The sequence below is a fragment of the Anopheles funestus genome, chromosome 3RL, assembly GCF_943734845.2.
Source record: "Anopheles funestus chromosome 3RL, idAnoFuneDA-416_04, whole genome shotgun sequence".
In the NCBI taxonomy this organism is placed as follows: Eukaryota; Metazoa; Arthropoda; class Insecta; order Diptera; family Culicidae; genus Anopheles; species Anopheles funestus.
Window position 1 is genome coordinate 35,866,752 of NC_064599.1, and position 22,299 is coordinate 35,889,050.

The following is a 22,299-nucleotide window of genomic DNA, read 5'->3' on the forward strand; positions in this document are numbered from 1 at the left end:
TTAGAAAAAAAAACACGTATAATCGACAAATATTCTTAACGACTTCAGAACATTGTTTTTTTGTTTGTTGTTGTTGGTTTTGTTTGAGTGTGTGTTTCATAATGCTGCACTGTATGGTATTGCAACCATTTTGTTTGTTTACCTTTTTTTTGCTCTATTTCGTTTTAACCCATTGTTTCCTTTTGTTTAGTTTTCTTCTGTAGCATTGTTAGCCACTTTCTCTCTGATGGGTTGTGCGTAAGTGTGTATTAAGTGTGTCCATGTGAGTGTGAGTGTATTTCTTAATGTTGTTTTTTTTTTACCTTTGTGTACGTGTACGTGTGTTTACATTATCTTTATTGAATACTTAGACATTTCCAAAGGAGTACAAAATCCAACTCAAGAAACTGTCAGGAAACTGTGTTAGCCGTGCCTGTGTACGTTCCACATGTGCGCGGCCACTTTTGGAGCTTATGTTATCATCCTTTCCTGACGTTCATCTTTACCTACACTGCTGTGCACTGTTCGCTCTCGTTCGCCACTGTTTTGCCTTTGTCTGTCAGCACATGTTTCATTGTTACGATGTAGAATGTTCATTGCTAGGATCGTATGTTTTTTTTGGTTTATTTTTTTCTTCGTTTGTTTGTTTTCGTTTTCACATCTTTTTGTTTTCTTTTTTGCCGACTAGCTAGACTTTTGCTTTACTTCGCCGCTCATGTTCGCTTTCTTGCTTCGTGTTCGAGGATTGTTTGCTAGGGTGCCGGAAAGTTCCGGCGCTTATAGTTAGTTTTGCGGGTAAAATGAGTATTTTTTAGTTTTTAGTTGTTTTTTTTTGTTGTTGTTTTAGTATATCAACGCTTATGTCGTCAACAAAAGTACGGACAGAAAAACGGGAAGTATACAAAGAACAGTTTTTTTTTTGCGGATTTCACTCACTTTTTGCTAGGTGTTTTCTTTTACTCCGTCTCTACCATACTATCTCGCTTTCATTATCGCTCTTTCTCTCTCTCTCTCTTATGAGTTGTTGTCTTTTCTTTATAGGAAATTCGTCTTGCGTGTGTTTTATGTAATATGTGTGTTTGTGTCTGCATGTGTGTGTTTTTTGTATGCATGTGTATATTTGCTTCCTTTGTTTGTGTCTTCTGCAAAACAACGTTTGTGGATGCACGAACGTGATCTACTGATCGTGCCGGTTTAACTCCCTTTGGCTTCGTACTTCCGTGTATCATCGCTAGTAATCTTATCAATAATTGGCACAGGGTTTTAATGTAAGAGATGTGGTTCCTTTTTGAGTGTTTGCATCGTTAGACTAGAGTGTCGCATTTCGAAGAAGTCTGAATAGGTACTTATGGGTACGTATGTATGTATGGAAACAACTAATACGGGCACGATAAAACAGAACAACGTCGTTCGCTTTAATTTCGGTGTGAGAAAAACGTGGAAGAGCTTTCACTTTCACTCACCATAACGATCAGCAAGGATCTTCACTCAACCGAAAGGAACATCATCTTGTCCTACCGCACGCTTCTTCTTCTTTTTTTTCTTCTGCTCCATGAAATTGGGTTTTGTACGATCGTGCCATAAACGATCGTACCTCGTTAATCTCATTAAGGCTCCCAACTCAATCAATACAAACACACACACGAACACACTGAACAACAGAACCAAATCGATTGCCGATGTGCTGTAACGTTGGTTTTGATTTTTTTTTGGATTTTTTCTCCTTTCATTCATTTGTTGTTTTGCATTGTGCATGCATCTAGCGATGAAACATCATCGATATGAAACGTCTTGTGTGTATTAAAATCCTAATGCCGTTGCATGTGGGAATGCGGAAATGGCATGTTGGTTGGAATTGCGCAACAACTCGTACCGTTGCTTGGTAATCCATCCCTGACTATCGGTCATGATTTACCTGTTTATTTAACTAATATATTTCTATCAACTGTCAACGTTTTGTGTTGCATTGTTCTAAGTATGTGTAGTTTTGCAAATATCTTAATTGTTAGTGTGTGTTTTGTATTTTTATGTGTTTTTCGTTTTTTTTTTACTTCGGATTGCTCCAAGGTGCAATGGGAACAGTGGTTTGTAACGGAAAATTTTACAGACTTCTTAACCGAAATCATAAAATTAAACATTTATAGTTTGTTTATTGTTTTAGTTAGCGAAAGCAAAAAATGCAATTACTATCATTCTGAGATAAGTAAAAAAGAATAACAAAAAAAAAAGAACAAGAGAAATGAATGATGAAAGAAATCAAAACACACAACAGTAAACGCAACTTCAAAAAAAGTTAAAAAAAAAACAAATCAAAAATATAAAAAAACGTGCCGTACCGTTCTATATTAGCATGTATCACGTTAGTGTTGTTATCTTGTAATCGTCTACACTTTGCAATACGTGTGCGTGTGTGAATGTAGGGTTCTTTTCTGTAGTTGCTTCATTCGTGTGCAATGTATTGTATGTCGTGTGTGTACATGATTGGGAATGTGTGGTAATCATAATAATCATTAGTATTTTAATAGTTTTAGTAGTGTTTTAGTAATTTTGTATAGATTTTTCTTGTTATATTGTTTGTAGGGTTTTGTTTTCATGTTGTTCTTTACCTTTTCTGTTTGCTGCTTTATGATTCGTTTAAATTTTCATTGTTTTTCTTTTCGACATTTTTGTATTTGCATTTCTAATTCGGATCGATTTGTTTGTTGTTCGGGGTTTTTTTTGCGAGCTTTTACAGTTCGTGTATTTTTTTTTTGCTACTTCTCCTCTTCTGGTATGTTTACGTGTAAGTATGAATTTGCGCTGGTGTGTGTTTGTGTGTATGTGTTTTTATGTATGTTTTGTTTTAGTTTCATTGCTACCTGTTAGTTTGGCTTAATTTTTTTAAATTTATTTTGGTTTGTTATAAAATTCAATTCCCTTTTCCATCGTACATGTACGTTTTGTTGATGTTGCTGTTGTGTGTTGAGTGTTCTTAATTTTGGCTTCCTAACACTTACATTTTACTTCTGTGTGTGTGTTTCTTTTTTTCTTTCCCATTTGTTGCACGTACACACAATCATCTTACAGCCATTAACGAATGGTTGTTTACGCTGCTATTTGTTTATCGTTAATTTTTGTAACGATTTGTGATTCAGTACGATCAGTTCGTCATTGCTTTACCCTGCTGTGATCGATCCTCGACCAGCAGGAAGATATAACAAAGAGCAAGTGTACGGCAAGTGTACGGGTTGAGAATGTGAGCTCCATTCGTGCAGATAGTAAGACATGCCCTGTTTGCGCAAACACCACAAACAGACAACAGAAACACACTAAGTAAAACGTTGTACGCACTTCGTTACGCACAACGAATCAGCGTTTTTAGTTTTAGGTTGCGATAGAGAGTGTAATGTTTTTGTTTGTTATTTTATGTCCTACGGGGAGTTTTTTTTGTATTCGTGAAAGGTATGTGTGTGTGTGTTTAGTTTGTGTAGTTTTTAATTACTATTCTGCCTGTTTGTTTCTGCAGTGGTATTTCATTTGTAAGCCGCTTGCATACGCTAGCTTCTCAATCCGAAGTCTAGTCATTCTTTCACTCGATTATACAGGTTTTATATTTTTATATTCTATTGGTTTAGGATTAAAAATGATCGAAAAGGTAAAACAAACTCTAAACAATTTCACTTTTCTTCCCATTTTTTTCTTCTTCTCGTAACACACGAACACACACACTATCAACGGTATGTTCGGCGCTTTATCATTTTCCCCACACAAAAGTATCTTCCGTGTTGACGTTCATTCTCACCTTAGCACGTAATGGTTTTGTCATGTCTGGTTTTAGTGTTTAGTCATGCTAATGAAAGTGTGTTTGTGTTAATTTCATGTTGCTTGGTGTCTAGTGTAATGCTTACTAATGTTCTGTTTGTTTGTTTGTTTGTTTGTTTCATTTCATATTTCTGCTTGTCCTCGTTCGTCCGTGAGAAGTTTTGTGTGGGTGTTTTGTGGGTGAGTGCCGTGTGAAACAGTAATTTCTTTTCTATCGCAATTTGCAAGATAATTCATGCACTATGTTTCTATAGATCAACGCTGCTCATTATCGTTCCATTATCGCTAATACAAACACGTTTATGGATTTTCTCTTGGTTTTACTCGCTGTGTTTTTGCTTTGTTTCTTTTGACTACTTTTGGCCCTCGTCCAGGCCTCCTCACACGTTCACGATGTTTAAACCCATCTCACTATTGGTTCGCTTAACAAAGAATTGGTTGCCAGCAGTGTGCCACATTTGCTTGACGTACGTACGATGGGGAGGTGTGACAATCGTTTTTTTTAATGACCCGTTCCCTAGTGAGATTGGATTGCTGTGTCTAACACTGTTCAGTTGATATCTCTTTTGCGTCCTTAGGTCTCAGGTGTTTGAGTGTAGAGGTCGATGAACTCTTCGTTTTTGTTGTTACATTTCTGTGTCCTTATAAAAAAGAGAATGATAGCTGGAAACGGTCGTATCTATAAGAGACACCGTTTACTTAGGAAGTGTACTAGATTTGCAATTGAGTTCAAGTTGTGTGTTAGGGCACGGCGACCACGTCATGTCCATTCCGTTTGGATTGATCTCTTAATATGGTAAGAAAACACACTATCAACTGCTGTCGTTTTGCTTCTATTCGATGGCAATGATTATTACAATAACCATCACCGTCGAACTTAATCTGCTCAGAGAATCAGTGATATTCACCTACCATTATGCTTCGCGTCCAACTGTTTTCGTGTTACATCTTTGTGGCGGGAATTTCCAACTCTTCATCTCTTCTACTCTTAACTCTTCCAAGAATCTCGGCTATTTGTAGTACTTAAAAATGGCTACGTGCGCACACATCGTGCCAGATGCAGTAGTTTCATCTTGCGGTACAGTTTTATTTTGCGCACCTCCCCTCTAACGTCAGTATTCTGCACAATTCTGCCAACGTTCGCACTCTACCTAAAGCCTTTCGCAATCCGTTACCGATTGCGTTACAAATTGCAATCCGTCACGTGACAGTGTCCGCATGCTATTGCTCTCTATCTCTCTATCATTCCAACCGATTTGAGCTGCGATCCTTTGAGTGTGCTGCCATGGAACTCGCAAACAATTCGAGTCTTACGCTTAAGCCCAAATACTCAATCAGGATGTTGCAATGCAAGGGCGGGGGTAACGAAGGGATATGGAAAAACGGAGGAAAAGGAATGGATTTCTTGTAATGGTTTTTCCGTTTTGGTTTTGGATCATTGGCATGTTTTGCATGGTTTTTTTTTTTGCTTCGAAAGATGGGTTGAGTAACGAGAAAAGTTTATTTACTTTCATCTTTACGTGATGTCGACGGGGCGTCACTTAAACTAATCATGTCTCTAGGCTTCCACACCGGGGATCCTACAATTAAAAAAGAAAAACAAATGGCCAGATTTAATGACATTGTTCGAATGGTTGTGTTTATAAGAGTAGGTTTGATTTTGATTTGGTTGTTGTTTTGTATTGGTTTGGTTGTTGTTTTTTTTTTACATTCTTTTTAAATCAAATCATTGGAAGCTTTCGCTTCTTTACTTGTGTTGATATATATTTATTTCTTTTTGGTTTTGTGTTGTTCAATTTAGTACTTTTTTTTCAAATTTGTATACATCCAATTTCAGCTAACTTAACTTAAAACCTACAGTAGAATAGTTGCGGGAAATGGGTTAAAGGTCTTTAATATTGGTAGAGGAAAGTTTAACGAAACGACCAGCAGGTTCTTAAAAATTGGTAGAGTGAATTTAATGAATAAAATGAATGAAAAAGTTGTTTGAAAGAAAATGAATAACAAATTACTTATTAACTATGGTACAAAAAATAAAAACTCACAAAGAAGTTAAAAAAAATCAACAAATTACGATCGGTATCGATTCATCACCGAATGGAAGCAAAATAACAGGGAAGTAGTAAACGGTAGTGGGCTACAGGGTTAAAAAGGTAAATTTCTATATTTTAGCAAAGATTGAAGTAACCATTGCTCACCTTCAGCTCGTATGCTTGTTTTGCTTGGTGGCTTGCTAAGCAGTGAGTATTGTACACACACGCATACACATACACGCACACTTTGCTGATGGGGGAAGTTTTGAAATGTGGTGATCTATATTTGGCTAAGTTTGATGTGAAATGTCAAAAGAAGTACTTTATACTGCATCAAGTAATTTTTAGTGAATAATGCTACATAACGCTAGGTTCGCTAGGGTTACGATCTAGTTTGCACATTAACGTGTGCATTGGGATTGGAAACAGTGGTTTAGCTATTGTTTTGCTAAATATGTTTTGTTTTGTTTTTGTTTTTGTTTTTTACAATTAAGGCAAGTACAGTCATGTATTGATCAGTCTATTAAAAAAACTATTTGGTATACTAAAAATGTACTAGTGTAGCACTATTGTTCTAAAATCTAAAATTAAATAAAGTATTTTACACAACTTCACTAAATAAGAATTTCAATAAAAAAAAAGATTGAAAAAAACTGTCACTCATATAAAACATATAAAATGGGAAAATATTGTTTAATAGATACAACAAAAGTAGCGAGGCAGAAGGACTGCATTAGAGGACAGCCAATTCTGTTAGGATGGAACCAGAAGGAGCTAACGGTAGGTACGTAATACAGGTGTGTTAACCATAGGACACTTTCGTGCAAGAACCCTCGTACGTTAGTTCGGTTTTATGGTACTGTTTGGCTAAATGGCTTTTAAAAATTTTCGTTCAAATTTAATAGAAAAAAACAGGTCTCGTAACGTTAGACTGACTCTCAGCAGCAGACAGGGGAAAACAAACACACAGCACTACATTTCGTTACATTGGGCATTGGTACATCAGTATTACCGGTTGTTTTTGGGCTGGCTCAGTGTTTTGGGGTGTACTAGTGAGGTTATGGTAGGATTTGACATTTGCTAGGACGACTACTGCTGCTGCAAAGCTGTCAGTCAGGGTACATTCGCCACGTATACAACTACTCTGCTAATGGCTAAAGTTAACGGGGGGAAGGTTTGAGTGTTTTCTAGTTCGGCAAATAACAGTCGTTTCGGTTCCAAACAGCATGAAGCTGCATGTAAGGCTGTGGGCATCGGTTTCTGCTTACTTATAGCTCTCTTTCTCTCGTTTTTTTATCTATTTTTCTAGTGTTGTTGTTCAGTTTGTTACGTCATTGCGAAGAGTCAACCGTATGCAGCTACATTAGTCTCATCTCGCATCATTAGCTTAACATGTTTCGTTCGCGCGTGTGGGTATGTGTTTGTGTAATTTGTTCTTCCTTGTCCATGTCTTGTCGTATTACAATACCATGCAATACTAGCACCTAGCGAGGAGCGTATGGCTCGTAGTAAGTGTTACTGTAAAATGTATTCGTGTTTAAAATCGTATTCCGCACAACGTTCAACTGTGCTGACACTAGAAAAGGGATGCTATCGTTAAAAGACTTCGTACCATTCGGGATGGGATGCAGATGGAAAACGAGAAAAATAGTAACAACGCATTAGCGTGCCTTCGTTCCATTTCGAAAGTTCGTACTTAGTTGACTAAAAGCGAAAATAGTCTAACAGCAATATGAAAAACTCTCGTTGCCTAACTAACTAAAACATCCTTTCAACCTAGTTCCTTTATCACGGCTACGTAACACCCGGCGCCGGTATGGATTGTGTGTCAGCGAAAAGTGTAACAAATTGTTCATAATTTAATTCCATGCTTTCGTTAAAATTCTAGCTAGCATTCCACCACCATCACCACTACCTAAACTGCCAGTTTGACTTCGTCCACGCGTTCTAACCGTCCAAGCGATAAAAGATGCATTGTAGAAAAATAGAATTTCTCATAAGATATATTTGTTTTAAATGTTAAACGGTTTTGGTATCCTTTTTTGCTCGCGCATACGACCGCACGTGTGTGTGTGTGAGGGAGAAAGAGAATGAGAGAGACAGACAGTGCTCATGTACATTATATAGTATTCATAGTTTAAGTTAAAGATAATCAGTGCAATTGTTTTTTTTTTTTGGCTTAAAATTTTCCGGTACAGCAGCTAGGTGCATGAAGCTTTAAATCGGCGAAATCGTTCGTTTTGTTGCAAATGGTGAGAAAACGAAGCGGAATCAGTGAACGTATCGTTAACGGGTCTATCTAACTTTACGATGTCTTTAATGGAGTAAGGAGTACTTTTATAAAACGTTGTTTTCGCTGTTCTTAAGTATTAACTATCATAATAACGCTATCGCCCATTAATGGTTTCGTTTCAGGCGCCATGTTTCTTTTTTTCATTTCATTAGAGTCGACTAAAATACGACTCAAATAGATATCGAAACTAGAAATTAATTCCACACAACAAGTAAAAACAAAAAAAAACAACGGGTCATAAAGATTACGATCATAGTACGTTACATCAAACGTAACAAACTGGTAACGCAAAACTGTAACGCTCGCTAAATGAAAGTTCACCATTACGGATCGGTGACGCATTTTACCTTGTGGCACTTGAACAGCCTAACAACGAACGAGCACGTAGGGGAACGCGTGTTCTAACCGATTGTCGTATTGTTTACTGCTTTTAGTTTTGTTAAAGTCTTGCAACAACAACCATCATTTTTCCACAACGGTACTTTTTTTTGTTTTGCTATATAAAGTTATAAGAAAAATGTTTACTAACGATCGAAACATACGAATCGGGCACCCTAAGTGTATTATTGAAAGTGTAGAAGAAACTATCCTCTAAACTAAGGTTACGTGTGATACTGCGCAACGGGATGCATTAAACATCGGCATGCGCGTTAGCATGCGCGTTGCGTTGCCTTCGCTTAGTATTAAAATCGTTTCACTTTTTTTATCATATCAAATACCGGTAATCAATATATCGGAATGTATCGCCCTGGCTTATAAGATAATTGGCACAAAATCACAACATTTTCATAGAATATTCTCGTACGCTCGTTGACTGACGTCACTAGCGATGTAGGTCGCGCACCAGCGAGTACTAACTCTAAGAGCAATCTGTTGGCGCCGCCTGTTGGCGTTGTTATTTATCCCGTCTCGCTTCCCTATATGTAATATGTGACCCAAAAAAGGCATCGAAGGATCATTTTGGTGGAACTGAAAAGAAGTACCTTGAAAATCACCTCATTGTACAGACGGGAGATGATGGCACTGGCTTACTGGCATCATCCACATCCATCGGTTCAATTCCTCGGCCATCGTTCCTTTTAGGGAGAAGGGTTCTATTTTTTTGGGTTCTTGTTGTTTTTGTTGTTCGTTTTCAGGGTTGCACAACTTTACTATTATTGTTTGACTACGTTAAGTACGTTGATTTAATTTTGATGTTACCTTCTTATGGTATTCTACTTCCTACATTAACACGGTATTGGCTATAAGAGCGCGTTATGGTTTGTTTTTACTTCGTTTTGTTACACTTCATTATCTTGTATAAACTCACCTGTATTACAATTGTTACCTTGTGTATGTATATATATTAGTATGAATATTGGTTGGCTAACACTTTCCCTAGATATTGTGTACGTTTGCTTGCTTTTGTTAGTTTTGTTTGATTTTTGTTGTTGTTGTTGTTGTTGTTCGGTTACAATGATTCCTTATTGACTTGCATCTCTATTGCTCTATTTGCAGTACATCTCAGGAGAGGGAAACTTTCACACTACGATAAGATTGTGTATATGCTGTATGGTGCTGTATAGCGGTAGTACTTGATTATGAGATATTTTGGTTAACACGGGCTGCACTTGTATTCTGTTGCGATAATATATGGTGTATGTGTGTCTGTGTCTGTGTATGCATGTATATATGGGTACGTATACGTATTAGTCATTGGATTTTCCCTAAAGTATTCTACCTTCACCTTATCCTGTTGTTCACGGTTTTTGTTAGCGTTTGTTTCGTTCGTTTCGGTACATATCAAGGGGCCGGGATGATTTGAGTGTGAGCTAAACAAGGAACTTAAAACAACACAACAAGGATCATCCCTAAACATACGTTTGGGATTGTGAGTGTGTATGTGTGTGTTTTTTATCGGACAAGGAACAGGGTAATAATTTGGGAACAGTAGTCAGGAAGGGAAAAACAACGTGTCAAGTATGGATGGTAGCACCGACAGAGGCGACCCACCATGAGTCAATCGTCGACAGTCGATCGGGGCGGTTGCGGTTTCGTTGCAGCCCGTAATTGAATTCCTGAGTCCCAGTTACGGGGAAAGTTTCCGTGGTCATTCGATTTTCTCTCGCCATCTCTACAATCCAAAGCCAGTCTCTGTCCAAGGTTAGCACAACAAGAACTTCCCGTACAGCAAGCTTGCGGTTTGCCGGTAATTTAATTTTGGAAACGTATTACCCGCCCGGGGTTGCTGTGCAGAACAAGTGGGGAGACAGACCGGGAGATAGGCAGCTTTCGCATCGTTTCATTTGGTTGCCTGGTGCCTGGATGGCATGGACACGAGCCGTGGAATGGTATGGTGTTTGGTGAGGATGAGGAAAACAGATTGTCCACTGACACGCAAAGCTAAAAGGCGCGAAATGGAGTGGTTTACTTGTTGCAAATTTGAATATTTAACCCCATCTGGCAAGGGGTCTTCCTTGCCTAATGTGCATGAACCCTCGTCGAATGTCAGTTCATCGTTCACTGGGTGGAAGGGACATTAGAATGTGCTAAAGTAGGGACGTGTAGTGTGAAACTAGTGTCACTTTTGAAACAAATTTGAATGACTCGCTTCAACTTTCTCTCTCTTCGGTCAGGTGGTAATAGTAACGCAAGATGGATATCATGGATGGTCCGAATCCACACACGGCTTACGGTTGAAATGGTACCGAATCCAGCGAAGTTAGTATGCTCAGGGTAGTAGTGGTTTTGATTTGGTGACAGTGTTTTGATTACATTTCTTCACACTCTTCTGCTGTACTTATTGCTGCTACATGCTGAGGTTAATGTATCAGTTTGGATCGTTCCAAACTGTATTGTGGGTAATATTTATGTATATGTAGTAATGGTAATGTAGTAATCTATTTATCTTTTTTGTTGTGGATTTTTTGATCTGCTGTTTTGCTACCAGTGTGTGGTACACCGGTTGATTCACTCACTCTCGTGGTTACTGTTTTGATTAATTTAAGTTTTTGATTTTACTGCTACAAAGCCATAGGAGATTACGTTGCGTGGATGGAACAGAAGGGATTGGTTTAGCCGTTTTGTATGGGTTGTTGTGTAGTGTCTATCATGCACTGCTTATGTATATTGCCAGATTCCAGGGGTTTTTTTAAATTTCCATTTCCTTTTTGTATCATTTCCATTTTGAGCTATGTTGCACCCTTGATTTAATAAAAAATAAGCTTAAACGTGAATTTCATCGTGATCGAACGAGGGTGATTTATCGAAGCTTGCCTGATGGTACAGTCGGGCCCGGGATGATTTCTTCCGCGCACGACTCTGCCGTGCGCGGGCTTTTTGCTATGGAGGCTTCATGTCCTGCATGATGCACTCCATACAAGAAGCGTGCGACTGGGAAGCGTACTGCTGCTGTTGCAGATGGTGTTGGTGTTGCTGCTGATGCTGCTGCTGATGCTGCTGCTGGTAAGCGCGCCGATCATGCTCGATACGAGCGTAGTGAAGGTTCGGGTTTTGATCGTAATCTAAGAAGGAGGAACTATCAATGGAGCGCGAGGGCGTTAAGCGGTACGTGCGCTGTGGTGAGGCACCCCGGCTATGACTTTTCGGAATTGGCATTGGACCGCGCGGACGCTCATAGTGCCGCTCGGGGGATGGTACACGGCTGTAGAATCGTTGGGGCGATACCCCTCCACGGTGGTGATCTTTCGGCGGCGAGTAATGGCGACTTCCACGGCGCTGTGGAGACAATCCTCGGGGATAGCTGCCACGGGTTGGTGATGGACCACGGCTACTGTAGCTTTGCTGGGGCGATAAGCCACGTCCATAGCTGTGTGGTGAGGTACTTCCTCGATAGTATCCACCGCGCATCGGCGAAGCACCACGGCTCGTATGTCCGGAACGTTGTGGAGACGGACCACGGCTATTATAGCCACGCTGCGGTGAAGGACCTCTGCTGAACGAACTCTGGGGTGATATTCCTTTGAACGAAGATTGGGGCGATAGGGAAAGTCCTCGCGTCAGGGAAGTTTGTGGAGAGAGACCACGTGCATAACATCGGTTCGGTGAAACATCCCGGCTGTACACGTTGAGTGGGGAGCTGGAGCGACTGTACGACTTCCGGTAGTCATTGTTGGAACGTTCCGAGGAGATGCTGTAGCGCTTTTTGCTTCCCTCCACCGAGGAAGCGTCAAAGCTAGTGTTTGGCGAGTACCCACAGGACGATTCGTATCCCTCGATCGAGCGCATCCGTTCGGTACTGCCGACGGATGCACTTCGCTTCGCCCGACGCACCTTCTCTTCGCGGGTATTCTGATAGATATGTGGATAGTCCTTCTCGACGCCAAGATACTCGGTGGATAGCGAGAGATAGCACCGATTACCCGTAGCGGTTTGATATTGCTCATAGTCGGAGGATAAGTTAGCGTCCGTTTTTGACGCGGTACTGTCAGAACTTTCCGATGGTTTGCTACCAACGGAGGGACTGGAGGAACGTTTCAATATTCCACCGACGATAGCTCCACCGTTCGGTTGCTTCTTCTTTAGTATACCACCTTCGGATGCCTTTTTGCCGGATGTAGTAGCACCCCCATTACCAGAAGCAGCAGCAACAGCAGCACTTGGGCTGGAAGCACGTCTTGCCCTGTCGGGACTCTTCTCGATACGCACGTGTCGCTCGATATCGATACTATTGCGCGGAGACTTAATCTTGATGATACGTATTGGGCTCTTTTCGCGCTCTACCGACTTCATGCGCTTGGGCGATTTGGTTTTCTCCAACTTCGGACTCAACGTACCATCTGGCGACGAGTTCGCCGATGATGCACTCAGCGTGTAGCGCTGCTCTGGATGAGAACTACCGTCACCCTCGGAAGAGCTAAGCCGTTCTTTCGTAACGCCCGTGGGTGACGGTTTCTCACCCGTATGTTCCGAGCAGCTGTCATCGCTTTTGCCCGAACCGGAACTGGATGACATGTCCTGTGGACGAGTGACTGGGTGGTCGGTGGAATCGGTCTTCAACGATTGCGGTACGTCGGGGTGGTGGGATTTCTTCGGGGATGGGGTGTAGGAAATATGGGGCGGGGATGTTGCTGTGGCTGTGAGCTGTGTGGTTGTCAGTTGTGTCTGTGATGATGCCGTAGTGTCGGAGGAGGTCGGAGGTGAGCGTGCTAGTGGTGGCGGTGAGGCAACTATTGCCGGTGTAACACTACCGGCATGTGTTGGAGGTGTGCTGTCACTACCCTGTACGGTCTGTTCGCTTTCTAGATGCTTTTCCTTAAGATTCTCCATGTACTCTACTATGTCCGTCTCTATCAGACTGTCGAGATTGAGGTTCTTGAGATGCTTATCCATTGCATTGTCCGCTTGGTCGGTTTGGTTCGGTCGCTTCTCGGTGGCGCTTGGGCCGTTCGTCGGTTCAAACATCTCTACAACACTCTTATCGCTACTGGGAGAAAGTCGCTTACCTAGATCCTTCATCAGCACCGGATGGTAGGTGGCCGGCGGATGTGACGACTGTATCAGGCGCGCCTGGCTGCCGGTGCTGCCCACAGATAGCGTCGAGGTGGTGCTGTGAAGAACGAGAAGCGGGAGGGTCGAAATGTTTTATCGCATTAGTTCAAAAGTAAAGTTTCGTATGTCGTTTGGTGAGATAAAACACTTACCTCAGCGTTAGGTGATTCGGTGTTTTGCCTAGGGATGATTTCGGTTTAACCGTGCCCTGTTGCGAATCATCCTCCCCTTCCGATTTGGTACCGGGATCCGGTTTTTCCTGTTCGCGCTCGCTCATGTTTCGTCTGCATGCAGCAACTTGCTCTACATAGGGGATAGGAAGATTGGACCACAAAAACAAAGAAAAAAAAACCGAAACAAAACATTACAACAGTTTGTTTTCCTTGAGTGATGCTGGTCTTCTTACCTCCGACATCGCCCACCGTCTTGCTGCGCATACGGAACTGACCACTGTACTGTGGTACCGGTGGATCATCCGCTTCCTGGCTGCCCGAGGTCGTATTATCGTAGTCGATATTTCCAGACGAGTGACGCTGATTGATCTTGGATTTCTTCGGCTTGCCAAGCGTCTGAGACCCCTGCATGATCTGTGGCTACAGCAAAATGGAGGAAAGTTACGATAAAAAACTTTACACCCTCGTACAGGAAGGAGAAAGTTTTGCGAAACAAACCTGCTGCTTCGGTCGCTCGAGAGTTTGCGAATTTCCGGAGGAATTTCCGACGCCCGTCATCGAGTTCGTACTGCCGCCCATACTCTTGAGCGACGGTATCGACATGTTGCGAACGCTTTCCCGTATGATCTGTCGGATTGTCTTGAGGAACGCGTTACGAAACTCGGCGGTACTGTGGATGGGACGGTATGTGTGTATGTGTGAGTAGGTTGAATAAATAAATTCCGGATAAGCAATAGCAAACATGCTGGAATGCTGAACGTTCATTCGATGGAAGGAAGTTAGGTTAGTACGTAAACGGTTTTGTTGGTACGCTGTGGTAAAGTAGTTTTTTTTCTTCAGTTTTCTTTAAAATCCCGCAACATCTTGGTAGAGGCATAAACGAAACCTTCATCCAATACCAACCGAGACGAGTGAAACAATCGTCGAATCCCTGCACTGAATCCCTTTTAGCTTCTTTGAATGTCTTTTAACGGTTTTCTTCATCCTTGCTTGGTGTGTTTTTCATTAGGAGCAGGATAAAATGATGTTTGTGTCTACGATGAGTTGAATCGAGCAACGAATGTCAATTACTGAAACGGTACCGGGCGGGTGAGGAAAACAAAAATAGTGAAGTGAAGTTGTTTTCTTCAATCATCGTTTCGTTCGAGAGCTATTACGTTAACTTAAAAAGCTTCCCTGCTAATCCGCAAAAATTGCGGGTACGGTAGCGAACCGAAGCGAATGAAAAGGGAAAGCTCCATGTAATGCATCGATCTTGGCAAAGCAGTGCATGGGTGCACTTTTACCAGTCCTTTCTTCTAGTCGAGTTTACAGTGTAGGAAAACATGGTACAACTGGATTGAAAACTTTTCCCAGGCGATGAGCGAAGATTTTGCAACAGAGTGTACGATTGTGTCCTTGCAAAGCGATAGGAAGGGCGACCCGGTTAAGGAACCCGCTTACCTTCGCTGCATTGTATGCCGGTGCATAAGGATGAGAAGCATCGTAATCCGATTTAAATTAATAGATTTCTGTTATTCCGTGCACATGGTTCGGCACTGAGGAAAGTGTACCGCCAGCAGCTTAAGTGCATATGTGTACGTGTTTGTCTTGGGAATGGGGTGGCGAAAAAATCTATGCTTTTATCCGACGAGACGCTGAAATTGTTTTTCGTCCCGTTACGGATGAGGTTTCTTTCCGTTCAACCTGGTTGAATGTGTGATTGAAACTTTCCATCCATCGAATGAGAAACTTTCACGAGCTCGCTGTATGTGTACGCTGCCCAACGCCAGTTTAGGAGATTAGGAAGCGCTTACCTGTTCGATAGTACGTAGACTTTCTCCGATCGGCGTTGGAGTTGGGATCGAAGGTGTATCAGCTCCCAGAGGAAGTGTGAGTCCATGTCCTTGGCGGAGGAAGCCCTTACCTGTACCTCGGTGACCGGTATCAGCACCTGATAGCGGATGATTTCTACCTCGTTCGTAGCATTCTTGCTCGAAACACCCTGCATCGAAAAGAAAAAAATATCGCGTCGAATTAGGAGTGTTTCTTTATTTTCTCCTTTTAGCTGATTTCGAAAGGGGAACATCGTGGTACGTACCATGAGTTTTTTCTTCTGGCGCAAACGTTCCTTACACAGGAACACCACAGCCGACTTGAAGACGAAGCACATGGCGTGCAGCTCGAGACCCTTCTTGATCTTGCCGAGGAAATCACTGATGTTAAGCCACTCGACGCCACCATAGTAGAGCAGATCACCTAGGTCGTTTGGTGGGTAAGAGAGGGCAAAATTGTAGATCTGTTATAATGCCAACAACAAATAAAGGATGAATGGTTGAATAAAGTAAAACGAAACCAACAAAAGAATGCTAACGAAAGCCAATCTGAGGGAAAGTTTATTTAATAGGGGACAGTTTGTGTCCATACTACCAGGGCTGAGATCGATCGGTTGCTTGCAGGATTTCTGATGCTGGCGGAAGAGATGATCAAAGATCGCACCGTACTCTTCGTGGATGCGCTGCATTTCGTTGATGTGTTCCGCCACCTTTTCCATACCCTTGAGTGCTTCGACCAGATGCAGATGTTCGGCCGCATTCGGGTCGGTAAGATTGCGCAGCTGTTGCAGTAGCAGCGGATATTTTAGAATGCGCTGTATCGGTTTGATGAGGAATGACTCGAGAGTGCTGCTGTGCTGTTGCTTAGGATTTCTGGCGGCCAAGAACTCCTGCAGTGCTTGATTGCCTTCGTCTGTTTTTAGAAGACAGGTTAGGAAATAGGCAAAAGTGGAGTCAATGTAGAAGGTGTGTGACATTTCCGCAAGATGGATCATGGAAAACTTACTTGGATGCAACACTTTCTGTGCCTTGCTGTGACTGGCACAGAAGGATGAGTATAGCTTGAAGTGGTTAACGTAGTACAAAAATGCAGATCCAATGGCAAACAGTACATTCTAATGGACAAGGTTGTAAAATATACGAATAATGAAAGGACTGGGAAAATAGATAAGAGTGACCTTTTTGATTTACCTTAAACTGACTAGGATGCTCCAGCTGATGGAAGTCGGGCTCAAGATCTAGCGCTTCCTCGAGGTTGTTCAGGAACTGGCGCTGGAATGTAACAATCTCTTGGATATTGCCGAACAGGGCGGTAATTTCGGCATTCGACAGGAATGTTTCACGTTTCAGCGGCTCCAGATAGTACTCCAGCAGATTGTTCAGATGCTATTCGAATGCAAATAGGGACGAAATTAAAATAAAATAGAAAAAAATCCCCTTGGAAGAGCATTTTTCTTAAAGGACACTCACCTTAACATACGATTTCTCGGTATCGACCAGTTCGAGAATAACCTTGCGAAGCTTCTCGGCATCGGTTAGTTGACGTGATGGTGTCAGCATGACGTTCGACACGGATGAGGCGACCGAACCCGTTGGGCTAGATTTACGCGTTTCCTGCGGTGACCGGCAGAACCCAGTTACCTGTTCAGCGGACTTGAGCAGATTCTCAATCTCGAAGCTACTGGTACGTGACGATGGTTTTGAGCGATCCATCGCCAACAGATGCGGATCGTTGGAGGAAGGTGCTGGAGAGCTTTCAACCTCGGGCGAATAGACCTCTTTGCCTGCAATACACGAACGTCCTTTGAACGTCATTTGACAGAAGACAAAACAGGTAGGTGATGTGATTTGGCGTAAATAAAATGCAAACGCATCGGTTTGCAGCGACTAGCGAGCAAGGCGACAATCGGAGGCAATGAAATCGTTTTTTTGCGATCGATACTTACGCCAACCTGGTGCGGGAACGATTAGGCCTGATATCATCTCCTCGCTGATAACCGGTGGATCCGATGGTGGTGGAGGACACACCAGCGATTCGATGATATCGTCGGTAGAGCGCATGATGCCGACCAGATCCGGTGGTTCCGTGCGGGAAGATCTGGTGAAAGATAAATGCAAAGTTGTACGAAGGTCACAACGTTGGACAAGCAAAAAATGGAGGAAAGAATTAGATAGAAAAAAGGTAGAAGTGCTTACCTCATCATCATGCATAAGGCTTGTTCTTCCTGAAGCACACTTTCCAAGTACATCATGTCCAGGTCGGAAACGATTGCACCGTTTATCACAATTATTTCATCACCTTTAATGACACCTAAAGCGAAAGCCGATCAGTAAGATAAGACAGGTTCGTGAGTGTTTCGTTAGCCGAGCGTGCAGCGTCCAGATACGTACCGTTCTGCATGGCAACACTCTTGTCTTCGACACGGCTCACGTAGCAGCAGAGCTCGTCCTGCCGGTCAGCGTTCTCGATCAGTTCCGCCTCCACCGAGAAGCCCCACATTTGCTCGAGCGTTGTTCGTTGTAGTTCTACTTGATATAAAATTTTTGCGCACACTTCCACTACCTCATGGGTGTGTAGCTGGAAGGGAAACATGAGAATGCGTAAATCGGAAGGTGTTTTTTTCCTGACATCTCATACAACCCGTATACTTACATATGTTTCAATCAAATCATTTCTGTGAGGAACAAAGTAGTTGTGATCTTCCATATCCCGGCGCTTCTTCACCCGCACAAAGTGTTCCATCGGATTCAAATTTTTGCGACTGCACGCACTGGCCAGAAACTCCTCCACCGACATACCCTCGCGCAGATACACCGTAGCGAAGGTGTTTTCCGGCAACGCGACCTTATAGCTCTTTTCCGGCTCATCGCGCGAGTTGATTTGCATCGAGCGCCGGCTGGAACCACTGTTCGACCGCGACAGTATCGGTGGCCGCCGTTTGGTTGCACCACGGCCCGCTAGCAGATTGTTCAGCAGCGAAGGGGACCGGGCGCAGATGAACGCGTGGAACGACGAAACCGTAAAGACACCGAGCTTGTTGAGCGTATTCTTCGTGGGACGTGATACGTGCGTTAGCAGCGACTTCGGATTCGGAAGCTCGCCGTTCTGCAGCGAAGCCATGTAGCAGCGCAGACGGAACTGTTCGCAGTGCAGACGTTCGAGATTTTCCTCCCACTGAAGGATCTGCTGCTGGATCTGGTGACGTGTGTCCGCATCGGTGACAACGCTCTGCTGCAGATCAGCCATGTGCTTGAGCTTGTGATCCTGTGTGTATGGCGAGATTTTTTTTTACATTATTTGTAAATGGTTTATAATAAAGACGAAAATTTTAAGACATTTCTTGAAAAAAGTGCATCTTTGTTGGCCAAATGAGTATTTGAAATTCGGTTTGTTTGAAAGTAAAACTAATACGTCCAACCAGAAACCCCAACACGACTTACCGATTCTATTGCTTTCTCGAGGCGGAATATTTCCTCCTGCAGCAGATGCAGCGTACCAGTCTTGCCGCGATGTCTGGCGAACGCTGCAGCACAGGCACTGTGTATGCTGTTCACCCAGTTCTCGAGCTCGACCTGACACGGCGCCTGAAACAGGTACGCATCGCCGAACGCCGTGCTGAGGCAGAAGATGTAGTCCCGCTTCGGATGTTCCGGTATCGGTTGCATGATCGCACCGTCCACTATGATCAGATGTTTCGGGGCAGCCTCGACCGAGCGGCCTTCGCGTGAATCGCACGGATAGAACAGCAGGGTCGTACCCTTCAGGCACACCCAATAGCCCTTCCAGCCACGTTTGCGGGCCAGCTCGATCTGATGCTTCTTGCGCAGCAGCCACTTCTTTACCGACAGGAAGCTATCCACAAAATGGTGGCAGCAAAAAATGACAATTGTTAAGAACGTTGTCGATAACAAAGAATGAATGTTTATCTATCGCTTACCCAGCCTTGCGTACGGCGCCGGTACAGTTGAAGGATGCGGCCGCCGTACCGGTCGCTTTCGCTTTGTACGGTGAGGCCATCACGCTTTCCCCGTCGTCCTCGTCCGAAACGGCCGTCGTAAGGCTCATGCGATCGTCATCGGATATCTGTTTGGTAAGTAGGAGTAAAGCAACAAAGCAACAAAGCATGTATTATGGATAAGTTGAGTCGGGACATGTAACGATTAACCATAGAAGGAAAGCCTATTGGTAGTAATCCCATCCAACCGGATGGGACAGTAACCCGTCACGAATATGGTAATACTCGTGGCACGAGTTATGCTGCCATTAAAATGTGAGGTGAAAGTGAGCACGATTCATTGCAATTTGTCACCATCTGTCCTGCTTGTGCTGCCAACCGGGATCAATCTACAGTAAACGTGACGTAGAGGGCGTATGCATCGAAGCGTGAGCATACATTTGCATTAGCGCTTTTGCCCGCTGGCGATGGAATGATTGATTAGGCAGCCGACGGTGGGCCCGGCTGGTTTGTTACAGCTCGATACAACAAAGCGTAAAGTGTGTTGTAAATTTGCACACGCCAAATCGTTGAGAAGGTTAGAGACATATGCGACGCAAAGGGACGGTGTTAGTGATCCGTGCAAAATAATGATGCCCGTAAGACTGTTAACGATGTGTAAAGCACGGGGTGCAATCTTCCCCTTTTTAAGGGAGGGGGGAGGGGGAGTGATAGAAGAGAAGAGAAGGGAGAGATCGGGTGGAAGAATGCATCCAACCGATTGCATATTGGTGCGGCTGGTGTGCGATTGGAAAATGTTGTAGAAAATGATAGTTTTGCCAGTTTCGCTGGTTGATTAAGCACGTAGTAACACGCTCTGGCAAATGATATCGGCCAGAGTGTTGAAGGATTGGGTTTTGATGCAATGTACCGGGGGATAGGCACGGACGTATGTGTGTGACCGTTTAATTAAATCCAATCGTGTGTGGTGTTTTAATTTCATTCGAAATTTAATATCCATGTTGGACGGTTTACAATTCAATGAACATTTACCACAGCTAATATTTTAACATTTGAGGTATATGATGTATGGTTTGGTGCTGTTGTTGCAATTATTTATTTTTGTTGAATGGTTGAAAATAAAGCGCCACTAAATTATACAAGCCTTTATGTGCTGGATTTCATAAAACAAAGGGAACTAAAATTATGTAACTTTAAACCTGATGTTATTTCAATCCTCACAAATACCAAAGCTACAAAAATTTGAAAAAAGTAAATTAAAAAAATGGAAAAACCAAACAACGCGTCCCAAAAGGAAAGGAAATGCTGTAACCTCTATTTCCTAAAGCTTTCCTCGTGAACAATGAAATTGCTCCCAAAATGTTAAGCTGTTTTCCATATTTTCCAAGAAAATGGAAGACAATGGGCTATTGCTTTAAATGTCAACAGCGCACAAATAAAGCACAGTAAAGGTCAAGCGCACTGAAGATTGCATGACAACCCGGAAACATTTCCACCGAACCGATCTGTAAAACCTGGTGCAAGTTCGAAGGTGACATCGAGATGGATGCGAATAGCATAAGGCAAGTAAGCGTATTTGAAAAATCTCATAAAACGGGTATCCTATTTCTACATCTGCCCATGCTGGGAATGGTTTGAGTTGGCACATCAAGTGGTCTACAAGGTGCGCAATATTGTGCGATTAGGATGGAACCACAAACACATGCGCACCGTACCACACGTTGCGATCAGGTGCTGGAACAGGATGAAGGATTTATTTGTTTCTTGTCCGCCAACCGCGAACGGGGTTTGGGCCGTCGTCGTTTGCGTATAAGGGTAAATATAGTTAGCCCACGTTTGCATCTGCTCACATGTGATTTATGTGACGGTTTCGCGGGATTGTAGTAGCAAGAATAATGTGCGAACGTTGCACATCCCACCGCACAGGCCGGGTTTCCTCCAGCAGCGATGGTAAAAGTGCTGGCAAACAGACCGGGAACTGGGAGAGAGTTCCGTGTGGAAAGTAAAGCTGTGTAAACAAGATAATAGTCCACTATCTTTTGCATGACCGTTGTCATCGTTGTTATCCTAGCGTCTCGGTACCGGGATGTACAACGGCATATCATGTTGACGACGTTGACAACAATCCTTCTTCATCTGGTGTATCTCACCGTCATTTCTCTATAATTCATTTCTGTTCTTTTTTTTTTGTTTGGCTGCTGTTTTGTTTGCTCCATCTCATAAACCATACAGAAATGGTGAACGACGATGACGATGATATGCACGGAGGTAAAGTTCTTGTTGACAAACTCATTGGCTGGGATACGTGTATGGGTGGCGTGCATTGCGAAAGAAAAACAATATCCAGCACACTCAACCCGGGGCTCAAATCTTGCTTATGTTGCATGGCCATACCGAAGGCTGCATGCTGCACATTCTGCCATCGTTTGTGAGGAGGCATTTTTCATACGGGCCAGGGATGTCAAACACTAGTTTCGCAAAGAAAGTGTCTTTGGCATTGACTAATTGCCACTGTTTCTATTCCACATGTTAAAAGTAATAAATTAACAACTTTATTAGAGCTTATATAGCCAGTCCAATCAGCTGAATATTCTTTTAAATAACCTATAATTGGAGGAATAAATTAAACGTCAATAAATTAAAGATCCGTTGTCGAAATTACAGACATTTGGGCAGTTAAACATTTTAACATGGGTGTTTTATAAAATTTTAATTTCTACATCAGCAATGCAATGAACTTACTGGAAACTTCATATCACA

At 42.7% G+C, this 22,299-nt stretch overlaps 1 protein-coding gene across 5 annotated transcripts in view; it reads right to left on the reverse strand.

The window, feature by feature from the left end:
* Positions 1-30: 30 nt before the first annotated feature.
* Positions 31-22,299, reverse strand: part of LOC125767592 (protein still life, isoform SIF type 1) — a 92,900-nt gene continuing 70,631 nt past the window's right edge. For 3 of the 5 annotated variants that reach the window (XM_049434330.1, XM_049434329.1, XM_049434328.1), the window contains 17 exons: positions 19,522-19,667; positions 19,025-19,436; positions 18,237-18,848; positions 17,975-18,161; positions 17,780-17,894; positions 17,530-17,681; positions 17,054-17,367; positions 16,775-16,969; positions 16,590-16,698; positions 16,179-16,496; positions 15,850-16,007; positions 15,566-15,753; positions 14,268-14,439; positions 14,003-14,189; positions 13,749-13,899; positions 13,551-13,654; positions 31-5,360 (listed from right to left, as the gene is read on the reverse strand). In XM_049434330.1, the coding sequence (XP_049290287.1) occupies positions 5,281-5,360; positions 13,551-13,654; positions 13,749-13,899; positions 14,003-14,189; positions 14,268-14,439; positions 15,566-15,753; positions 15,850-16,007; positions 16,179-16,496; positions 16,590-16,698; positions 16,775-16,969; positions 17,054-17,367; positions 17,530-17,681; positions 17,780-17,894; positions 17,975-18,161; positions 18,237-18,848; positions 19,025-19,436; positions 19,522-19,667 (3,600 nt within the window). In that variant the 3' untranslated portion in view covers positions 31-5,280. Of the gene's footprint in view, positions 5,361-13,550; positions 13,655-13,748; positions 13,900-14,002; positions 14,190-14,267; positions 14,440-15,565; positions 15,754-15,849; positions 16,008-16,175; positions 16,497-16,589; positions 16,699-16,774; positions 16,970-17,053; positions 17,386-17,529; positions 17,682-17,779; positions 17,895-17,974; positions 18,162-18,236; positions 18,849-19,024; positions 19,437-19,521; positions 19,668-22,299 lie in introns of all 5 variants that reach the window. The other 2 variants (XM_049434327.1, XM_049434326.1) reach the window with 2 other exon arrangements.